This window comes from Trichechus manatus, unplaced genomic scaffold (genome assembly GCF_000243295.1).
Source record: "Trichechus manatus latirostris isolate Lorelei unplaced genomic scaffold, TriManLat1.0 scaffold00065, whole genome shotgun sequence".
In the NCBI taxonomy this organism is placed as follows: Eukaryota; Metazoa; Chordata; class Mammalia; order Sirenia; family Trichechidae; genus Trichechus; species Trichechus manatus.
In genome coordinates this window covers 8,783,145-8,793,522 of record NW_004444001.1, presented here as the reverse complement: position 1 = coordinate 8,793,522, position 10,378 = coordinate 8,783,145, and the positions used below count along the sequence as shown (strand labels likewise).

Sequence of the window (10,378 nt, the reverse complement as noted above, 5' to 3'; positions counted from 1 at the left end):
GTATCCCACACAGCATTGCCTCAGATTAAGGGACTCACTTCACAGCAAACGAAGTGTGGCAGTGGGCCCATGCTCATGGAATTCACTGGTCTTACCATGTTCCCCATCATCCTGAAGCAGCTGGCTTGACAGAATGATGGAATGGCCTTCTAAAGATACAATTACGGCGTCAGCTAGATGGCAGTACCTTGCAGGGTTGGGGAAATGTTCTCCAGGAGGCTGTATATGCTTTAAACCAGCGTCCAATATACGGTGCTGTTTCTCCCATAGCCAGGATTCATGGGTCCAGGAATCAAGGGGTGGAAATGGGAGTGGCACCACTACTATTACCCCTAGTGACCCACTTGCAAGATTTTTGCTTGCTGTCCCCTCGACCTTATGCTCTGCAGGCCTACAGGTCTTAGTTCCAAAAGGAGGAATGCTCCCACCTGGAGACACATCACTGATTCCACTGAACTGGAAGTTAAGAATGCCACCTGGCCACTTTGGGCTCCTTATGCCTCTGGGTCGACAGGCAAAGAAGGGAGTTACCATACTGGCTGGTGTGATTGATCCTGATTACCAAGAGGAAATCAGATTGGTATTACATAATGGAGGTAAAGAAAAGTATGTCTGGAATGCAGGAGATTCCTTGGGGCATCTCTTAGTACTACCATGCCCTGTGATTAAACTCAATGGAAAACTACAGCAACCTAATTCTGACATGACTACTAATAACACAGACCCTTCAGGAATGAAGGTTTGGGTAACCCCACCAGGCAGGGAACCACAACCAGCCAAGGTGCTTGCTGAGAGCAAAGGGAATGCAGAATGGGTGGTGGAAGAAGGTAGTTCTAAGTACCAGTTACGGCCACGTGACCAGTTGCAGAAACGGGGACTGTAATTGTTATGAGTATTTGTACTTTGTATGTGTGCATCAAATATTTCTGTCTCCTTCACTTACAAAATATAACCTGTAAACAGGGCTAGTGTGTTTTCGATTGTAGGCGTGTTAGCTATATCATGTTAGGTGCAAGTATGACTTTCTAATTGTCTTTATTCAGAGATTATGTATGGTTTAAGGAGATGTATACATGTGCCAAGTTGACAAGGGGTGGACTGTGATGGTTAAGATTGTGTGTCACCTTGGCTGGGCCATGATTCTCAGTGTTTTAGTGTAATCACTCCCATGATTGAATATACTGTGAGTAGCCAATCAGATGAACGGGAGTCTCCCTGGGGGTGTGGCCCACATCTGCATATAAGCAGATGGTCTGGCTTTTTGCTCTCTCTGGATCCTGTGGTTGTTTCCTGTCGTCTCATCTCCTGTTCCTGGGACTTGAGCTGTCAGCTTATATGCTGAAGCCGGGATTCGTCGATCTGCACAGCCTTGAGCAGGAGCCTTGCTCTCCGACATGCCGATCTTGGGCTTGCCAGCTTCTGCGGCTGTGTGACTTGGGAGAGGCCTCTACCCTGATCCATGGACTTGGGGCGTTCTAGCCTCTACAATTGCGTGAGTTGTTTCGTTGATACAATCTCTCTCTATGTATATATTTATATGCTTTACTGGTTTTGCTTCTCTAGAGAACCCAGCCTAAGACAGTCCCACTCAAATAAAAGGGAGGAAAAAAGCCCACTTATAGTTTAATTATTGCATCTAGAAAATTAGTCTTAAACTAGACACCTAACTGTAACTCAAAACAGGTATGCAAAATTCAACATACTAAAAACTCAACTCCTGACCTTCTTCTCATACCTCATCCTCCCCCAAAATTCTCCTGCTTAATAAAAGGCCACCTCATCCACCCTGCTGCTCTATTTTGAACCTTGGAGTCACTAAAAAATTCCCTTTTTCCTTTCTTCAAAAAAGCACTCAATCTCTAAGACTGTCCAGACAGAACTCTTAAATTCATCTACACCTTTCCATCCCAACATCTACTCCCTGGTCTAAACCACCGCAACATCTTCTTAACATCAGTAGTCCCTCAGCCTAGCTATCTCACTCATCTATCTCCACAACCAGGCCCAGTCCACTCACCGCCAGTCCCGCCTGCTGCACCAAGATGGAGGTCTTATATTCTTGCATGCAAACCAGCACAGCGTAGATGCCACCCTCCTTGGCAAAGAGTGGGCGCCATTCATGCCTGGTCATAAGCAAGTAAAGGAGACGTAGGGCCAGGACTACCACCATCTTCTCTCCCACCTGGTTGGTCAGCAGCTCCACCAGCGTCTTCACCAGCTTCTCTCTGAGAGAGAGAAGAGATGTTGGGATTCCCCATACCAAGGAGTCATGCCTAACTCCACAGCCATGACACTATCTGACTCCCAACCCAACCCCAGCCACCAAGATCTAGTCCATCACCCTTCCCCCTCCCCTCTCCAACCTGCTCTCCTTGCCTTAGTCTCACTCCTGATCTACTCTCTTCTGCAGTCTCTCTGCCTCTGGCTCCTCACCTTATGAAGAAGGCAGTAGAGCAAAATGGGTAAGAACTAGCTCCTCTTTCCAAATACATCTATTAATTCAATAGTATTCCAACCAAAAAAATATGACAGGCAGATTCAGCCACAGGAAGAGGAAATACGTGAGAATAGTCAAGAAATTTTTGGAAAAGAGTAATGACAGACTTGTCTACTAGTTATCAAAATATAAACCTATAATAATTAAAGCTCTGGAACTGATACAGGGGAGAACAGATCAATAGATGAGAAAAGAAGTAAGGGTGACATCTCAACCAATGAGGAAAGGAAGAACCATTGAAAAATCTTGACAGGAGTGCAAGATGTTAATAGGAGAAACTGTGCAGGGGGAAGGGAATAAACGGGAACTCTCCATACTTTATGCACAATTTTTCTGTAAACCTAAAACTGCTCTAAAACAATAAAGTCTAATTTAAAAAATGATGTTGAGACAACTGGCTATTCCTTCAGGAACAAAAACTTGGAGCTCTACTTCAAGTCATTTGCAAAAAATAAACTGTGAGTGGTTTCTTAAATGAATATAAAAAACAAAATCATAAGTATTTTTAGAAAATATAAGAAAATATTTTCATAATCTCAGGACAGGACAGACTCTCTTAAGTGGGATACAAAATCTAGAAGCCCTAAAAAATTGAAAAATACAGCAACGTAAAAACCTAAAACTTCAGCACAATGAAAGACACCATAAACAAGAGATAAGCAACATGAGCTAGAGAGGGTCCAATGGAAATGCTCATCCAAAGGAAGCAAAGAAGTGCCTCCAGACTCCTCAGATCACACTGACGGTCACAAGAGGAAAAAGAAGGTATGCATGTCTTTCTCCACAGCATCAGAGATGCATATTGAGGAGGTGGCCTGGGAAACATGGCAGAAAGGAACACAAAGGAGAAATTCTGGGAAAGAAGGAAAATAAAGGTATTGAGGAAATTGTGTTTTTATCTGTCTTTCTTATGTGTCTTTCCTCTAAGAATATAAGCTGTATGATAGCTACAACGTGAATCAAATACGCTTAAAGATATATCCTATACTATAACTAAGATTTATTATAAGAAAGTTAACACACGTGAGTTATATAAAAATAGATACAGAAATATAAGTAAAGGCGTTTATCAGAATGTTAACAGCAGTCAATCTCTGCATAGAGGGCTTTCAGATGGTTTTTATCTTTATAATTTTTTTTTTAAATTTTATAGTAAGCATACTCGCTCCCCTGCTTCTTTAGCAAGAAAGCACTTTGAATTCACTGGAGGAAACCTCCCTTAACTGTCAGTTACCCTTCCCCATCATCTGCTTAATCAACAAAGATGAGTTTATTTGGGATAGAAGTAACTCTCAGCTCCCAATTTATGAGTCAAGAGATCAGTGGTTCTTAAACGTATGTATGCCTAAGAAACACTTAGGACATTTGTTGAAAATTCTTATTCTTGAACCTTACTACCCAGGCATTATGATTCAACAGATATGGGGTGGAACCTGGAATCTGCATTTTAGCAAGTTTTTCAGGTAATTTTGATACACATTTAAAGCAGCACTATCCAACAGAAACGTAATGTGAGCCATATAATGTAATTTTATATTTTCTAGTAGTCACTTTTTTTTTTTAAAATTGCTTGTTATAGTTGGATCTAAAAGCTAGAAGTATAGCAGAAAAAAGAAAAAAAAAAAAAAGATAGCAGATTCCAAAATATTGGTTTTTCACAGTGCTGGCTAAGCAGGGCTTCGAACAGGTTCATTCCAGTTCAAACCCCTGCTAATCTGCATTTCTAACAAGTTCCCAGCGGATGTTAATGCTGCTGGTTAGGGACCAATTCTGAGAACCACTAGTCCAGAAAAAAAAAAAAAAAAAAAAAAACCCCTGCTGTCGAGTTGAGTCGATTGCTGACTCACAGACTCATAGATGCCCTATAGGATAGAGTAGAACTGCCCCAAAGAGTTTCCAAGGAGGGCCTGGTGGACTCGAACCACTGACCTTTTGGTTAGCAGCTGTAGCACTTAACCACACCACTAAGGTTTCCAAACCACTAGTAGAGCAGTGGTTCTCAAAATTTATTATACGTAAGAATCACCTGGGATCTTGTTAAAATGTAGATTCTGATTCAGTGTATCTACGGGAGGAAATGCAAATTCTCAGCAGGGGTTCGAACTGGAAAAGAACCAACTCAAAGCCCTGTGGCTAAGTGTAAACCACACAAGGTTCTAGTCTTTAGTATTAGGTAGTGACCAAAGTGTTTACCTAGAGTCATGACTGGTACCCACAGGACCAAATACTTCACACTTTTCCACTATCTAAGGTGGCCATATGAACAGCCAAGATTAATGGCTTCTGTTTCATGTTTAAAGGCTGCTTTAAAGTGGAGAAAGCTAATTTTTCCCAGCAGTCACTGGATCCCAGATCCTATAACTATGGCCTAGCACACAGTATATACTCTATACCCCTGGTTCTCAAATTTGGCTGCACACTAGAATCACCTGGGCAATACCAAAAGCCAAGATGCTTGGGTCCCACTCTCAGAGACTGTGATTTAATTGGTACATTTTTGTCCTAGGCATCAGGATTCCTAAAAGCTTCCTAGGCGATTCCAACATGAAGCTCTAAAGCAGGGTTCTCAAATATGGTTGCCCATTGCAATCATCTGGGGAATTTATTTATGTTTGTTTTAAACTTCCCATTTCCCCCTCCCACTAATCTTCTTTGTCCCAATGGATTTGCCCATTCTAGGTGTCGCATATTTGACCTTTTGTCTAGCTTACTTCACTTAGCATAATGTTTTAGAGGTTCATCCATGTGGTGACATGCAACAGATTTTCATTTCTCTTTATAGCTGAATAATACTCCATTTTAAGCATATGTCGTTGTTGTTAGGCGCTGTCGAGTCGGTTCCAACTCATAGCGATCCTATGTACAACAGAACCAAACACTGCCCAGTTCTACACCATCCTCACAATCATTGCTGTTTGAGCCCACTGTTCTAGCCACTGTGTCAATTCACCTCGTTTAAAGTCTTTCTCTTTTTTGCTAACCCTCTACTTTACCAAGCATGATGTCCTTCTCCAGGGACTGATCCCCCCGATAACACATCTAAAGTACGTGAGACAAAGTCTTGCCATCCTCACTTCTAAGGAGCATTCTGGTGGTACTTCTTCCAAGACAGATTTGTTTGTTCTTCTGGCAGTCCGTGGTATATTCAATATTCTTTGCCAACACCATACTTCAAAGGCATCAATTCTTTGGTCTTCCTTATTCATTGTCTAGCTTTCGCATGCATACAAGGTGACTGGAAATACCATGGCTTGGGTCAGGCTCGCCTTAGTCTTCAAAGTGACATCTTTACTTTTTAACACTTTAAAGAGGTCCTTTGCAGAAGATCTGCACAATGCAATATGTCATTTGATTTCTTGACCACTGCTTCCATTCGCATTGATTATGGATCCAAGTAAAATGAAATCCTTGACAACTTCAATCTTATCTCCATTTATCATGATGTTGCTTGTTGGTACAGTTGTGAGGATTTTTGTTTTTTTTATGTTGAGGTGTAATCCATACCAAAGGCTGTAGTCTTTGATCTTCACCAAGTAAATGCTTCAAGTCCTCTTGGCTTTCAGCAAGCAAGGTTGTGTCATCTGCATATTGCAGGTTGTTAATGTCTTCCTCCAATCCTGATGCTGAGCTCTTCTTCATATAGTCCAGTTTCTTGGTTTATTTGCTCAGCTTACAGACTGAATAAGTATGGTGAAAGGATACAACCCTGATGCACACCTTTATTTTAAACCAGTGGTTTGAGTGTTGCTGGGATGCTGGAAGCTATGCCACTGGTATTTCAAATATCAGCAGGGTCACCCATGGTAGACAGGTTTCAGTGGAGCTTCCAGACTAAGACAGACTAGGAAGAAGGACCTGGTGGTCTACATCTAAAAAAATTAGCCAGTGAAAACTTTATGAATGGCAGCTGAACACTGCCTGATATAGCGCCAAAAGATGGGCACCTCAAAATACTACTGGGGAAGAGCTCCCTCCTCAAAGTAGAGATAACCTTAATGATGTGGATGGAGTAAAGCTTTTGGGATCTTCATTTACTGACATGGCATGACTCAAAATAAGAAGAAACAGCTGCAAACATCCATTAATAATCAGAATGTAGAATGTATGAAGTATGAATCTAGGAAAATTGGAAGTCATCAAAAATGAAATGGAACACATAAAGATTGATATCCTTGGCTTTAGTGAGCTGAAATGGACTCGTATTGGCCATTTTGAATTAGACAATCATACAGTCTACTATGCCGAGAATGACAAATTGAAGAGGAATGGCATTGCATTCATCGTCAAAAAGAACATTTCAAGATCTATCCTTAAGAACAACGTTGTCAGTGATAGGATAACATCCATACGCCTACAAGAAAGACCAGTCAACATGACTATCATTCAAATTTACACACCAACTACTAATGCCAAAGATGAAGAAATTGAAGACTTTTCCTAACTTCTGCAGTCAGAAGTTGATCAAACATGCCATTAAGATGCATTGATAATTACTGGTGATTGGAATGTGAAAGCTGGAAACAAAGGATTCGGAGTGGGAAAATACGGCCTTAGTGATAGAAACTACACGGGAGATCCCATGATAGAATTTTGCAAGACCAACAACTTATTCATTGCAAATATCTTTTGGCTATATACGTGGACCTCACCAGATGGAAAACAGGAATCAAGTCGACTACATCTGTAGAAAGAGACAATGGAGAAGCTCAGTATCATCAGTCAGAACAATGCCAGGGGCTGACTGCGGAAGAGACTATCAATTGCTCATATGCAAGTTCAAGTTGAAGGTGAAGAAAATTAAAACAAGTCCACAAGAGCCAAAGTATGACCTTCAGTATATTCCACTTGAATTTAGAGACCAACTCAAGAACAGATTTGACACACTGAACACTAATGGCCGAAGACCAGTGGTGGGATGACATCAAGGACATCATACATGAAGAAAGCAAAAGGCCATTAAAAAGAAAGACCAAAATGGATGTCAGAAGAGACTCTGAAACTTGCTTCTGAACATAGAGTAGCTAAGCAAATGGAAGAAATGATGAAGTAAAAGAGGTGAAAAGATTTCAAAGGGTGACTCGAGAAGACTGAAATATCATAATGAAATGTGCAGAGACCTGGGGTTAGAAAACCAAAAGGGAAGAACATGCACGGCATTTCTCAAGCTGAAAGAACTGAAGGAGAAATCTAAGCTTCAAGCTGCAATACTGAAAGATTCTATGGGTAAAATATTGAACAAAGCAGGCAGCATAAAAAGAAGATGGAAGGCAGGGATCACAAGAGAGGGTCCCAGACAGTGCTGGAGAAAAATGTAGAACAAAATCAAAAAAAAAAAAAAAGACCAGACTTACTGGTCTGGCAGAGACTGGAGGAACCCCAACAGTATGGCCCCCAGACACCCTTTTTAGTCAGTACTGAAGTCACTCCTGAGGTTCACCCTTCAGCCAAAGATTAGACAGCCCCATACAACAAAACGAGGCTAAATGGGCACACCAGACCAGGAGCAAAGGCGAGAAGGCAGGAGGGGACAGGAAAGCTGGTAACGGGGAACCCAAGGCGGAGAAGGCGAGAGTGTTGACATGCCCTGGGGTTGGCAACCAATGTCACAAAACAATATGTGTGTTAATTAATTTGTTGTGTAAACCTTCATCTAAAGCACAATAAAAAAAAGCAAAACAAAAGAAGATGGAAGGAATACAGACCACTGTACAAAAAGGAACTGATCAACATTTAACCATTTCAGGTGGTAGTATATGATCAAGAACCGATGGTACTGAAGAAGTCCAAGCTGCACTGGAAGCACTGGAGAAAAACAAGGCTCCAGGAATTGACAGAATACCAACCGAGATATTTCAACAAACAGATGCAACGCTGGAAGCACTCACTCGTCTATGTTAAGAAATGTGAAAGACAGCTACCTGGCCAACTGACTGGAAGAGATCCATACTTGTGCCCATTCCAAAGAAAGGTGATCCATCAGAATGCAAAAATTATCAAACAATATCATTAATATCACACGCCAAGTAAGATTTTGCTGAAGATATCTCAAAAACAGTTGCAGCAGTACAGACGGGGAACTGGCAGAAATTCAGACCAGATTCAGAAGACGATGTGGAAAGAGTGGTATCATTGCTGATGTCAGATGAATCTTGGCTGAAAGCAGAGAATACCAGACAGATGTTTACCTGTGTTTTATTGACTATGCAAAGGCATTCGGCTATGTGAATCACAAATAATTATGGGTAACACTGCGAAGAATGGAAACTTCAGAACGTTTAATTGTGCTCATGAGGAACCTGTACAAAGACCAAGAGGCAGTTGTTAGAACAGAACAAGGGGATAGTGTGTGGTTTAAAAATCTATATATATTTTCTTTATCCGTTTGTATGTTGATGGATACTTGGGTTGTATCCACCTTTTGACTACTGTGAACAATGCTGCAATGAACATTGTTGTACATGTGTCTGTCTGAGTCACTGTTTTCAATTCTTTTGAAACTGCTGTTTCATATGGTAATTCTGGAGCCCTGGTGGTACAGTGGTTAAAGCTCTTGGCTGTGAACCAAAATGGCGGCAGTTTGAACCCACCAGCTGCTTCATGGGAGAAAGATGTGGCAGTCTGCTTCCCTAAAGATTTACAGCCTTGGAAACCCTATGGGGCAGTTCTACTCTCATCCTACAGGGTCGCTATGAGTCAGAATCGGCTTGACAGCAGTGGGTTTGGTTTTTGGTTATGGTAATTGCACATTTAACTTTTTAAGGAATCACCAAACTGCTTTCCACAATGGCTACACTATTTTACATTGCCACCAGCAATGTACAAGTAATTTCTCCAGGTCCTCACCAACACTCGTTATTTTCTATTGTTGTTTTTTAATAAAGGCCATCTTAGTGGGTATAAAGTTGTATTTCTTTGTGGTTTTGAAGTGCATTTCCCTAATGGTTAATGATGTTGAGCATCTTTTCATACGTTTATTGGTCATTTGTGTATCTTCTTCGGAGAAATGTTTGTTCAAGTCTTTGTTCATTTTTTAACTGTTAGTCTTTTTGGAGTTTTAAGAGTTCTTTATATATTCTGCATATTAAACCCTTACGTGATATATGGTTTCCAAATATTTTCTCCCTTTCCGTGGCTGTCTTCTCACTTTCTTGAGAATGTCCCTTGATATACAGAAGTTTTTAATTTTGATAAAGTCCAGTTTATTTTTTTCTCATTGCTCATGCTTTGGCGTCATAACTAGGAATCCACTGCCTAAAAGAAGGTCCTGAAGCTTTACCCCTATCTTTTCTTCTAAGTGTGTTACAGATACAGTTCTTATATTTAGGTCATTAATCCATTTTTAATTAATGGATTCAAAATATGCTGTTTATGGTGTGAGATATGAGGTCCAACTTCATTCTTCTGCATGTGAAGATCCAGTTCTCCCAGCACCATTTGTTGAAGAGACTTTCTCCACTGTATGGTTTTGTCACCATTATAAAAAATAAATTGACCATACATGTATGGGCTTATTTCTGGATTCTAAATGCTGTTCCATTAGTCTATATGTTTATCGTTGTATCAGTACCATACTGTTTTGATTGTGTAGCTTTGTAATATGTTTTGAAATTGGGAAGTATGAGCCCTCCTACTTTGTTCTTTTTGTTTCCCTCAAGATTGTTTTGGCTATTTGGTGTCCCTTGCAATTCCATATAAATCTGAGCATCAGTTTTTCCATTTCTGCAAAAAGGATGTTGGAGTTGTTGGAATTTTAATGTGAATTGCATTGTATCTGTAAATCATTTTGGTTAGAATTTACATCTTAACAATATCAAGTCTTCCAATCCAAGAACACGGGATGTCTTTCCATTTATTTGGGTCTCCTTTAATCTCTTTCAGCAG

At 40.6% G+C, this 10,378-nt stretch overlaps 1 protein-coding gene across 1 annotated transcript in view; it reads right to left on the bottom strand.

Annotated features, from left to right (window-relative positions):
• CUL9 (cullin 9) overlaps positions 1–10,378 on the bottom strand; it is a 50,483-nt gene that overhangs the window by 31,416 nt on the left and 8,689 nt on the right. The window contains exon 9 of the mRNA XM_004379483.2: positions 2,018–2,225. Within this exon, the coding sequence (XP_004379540.1) occupies positions 2,018–2,225 (208 nt within the window). The remainder of the gene's footprint in view (positions 1–2,017; positions 2,226–10,378) is intronic.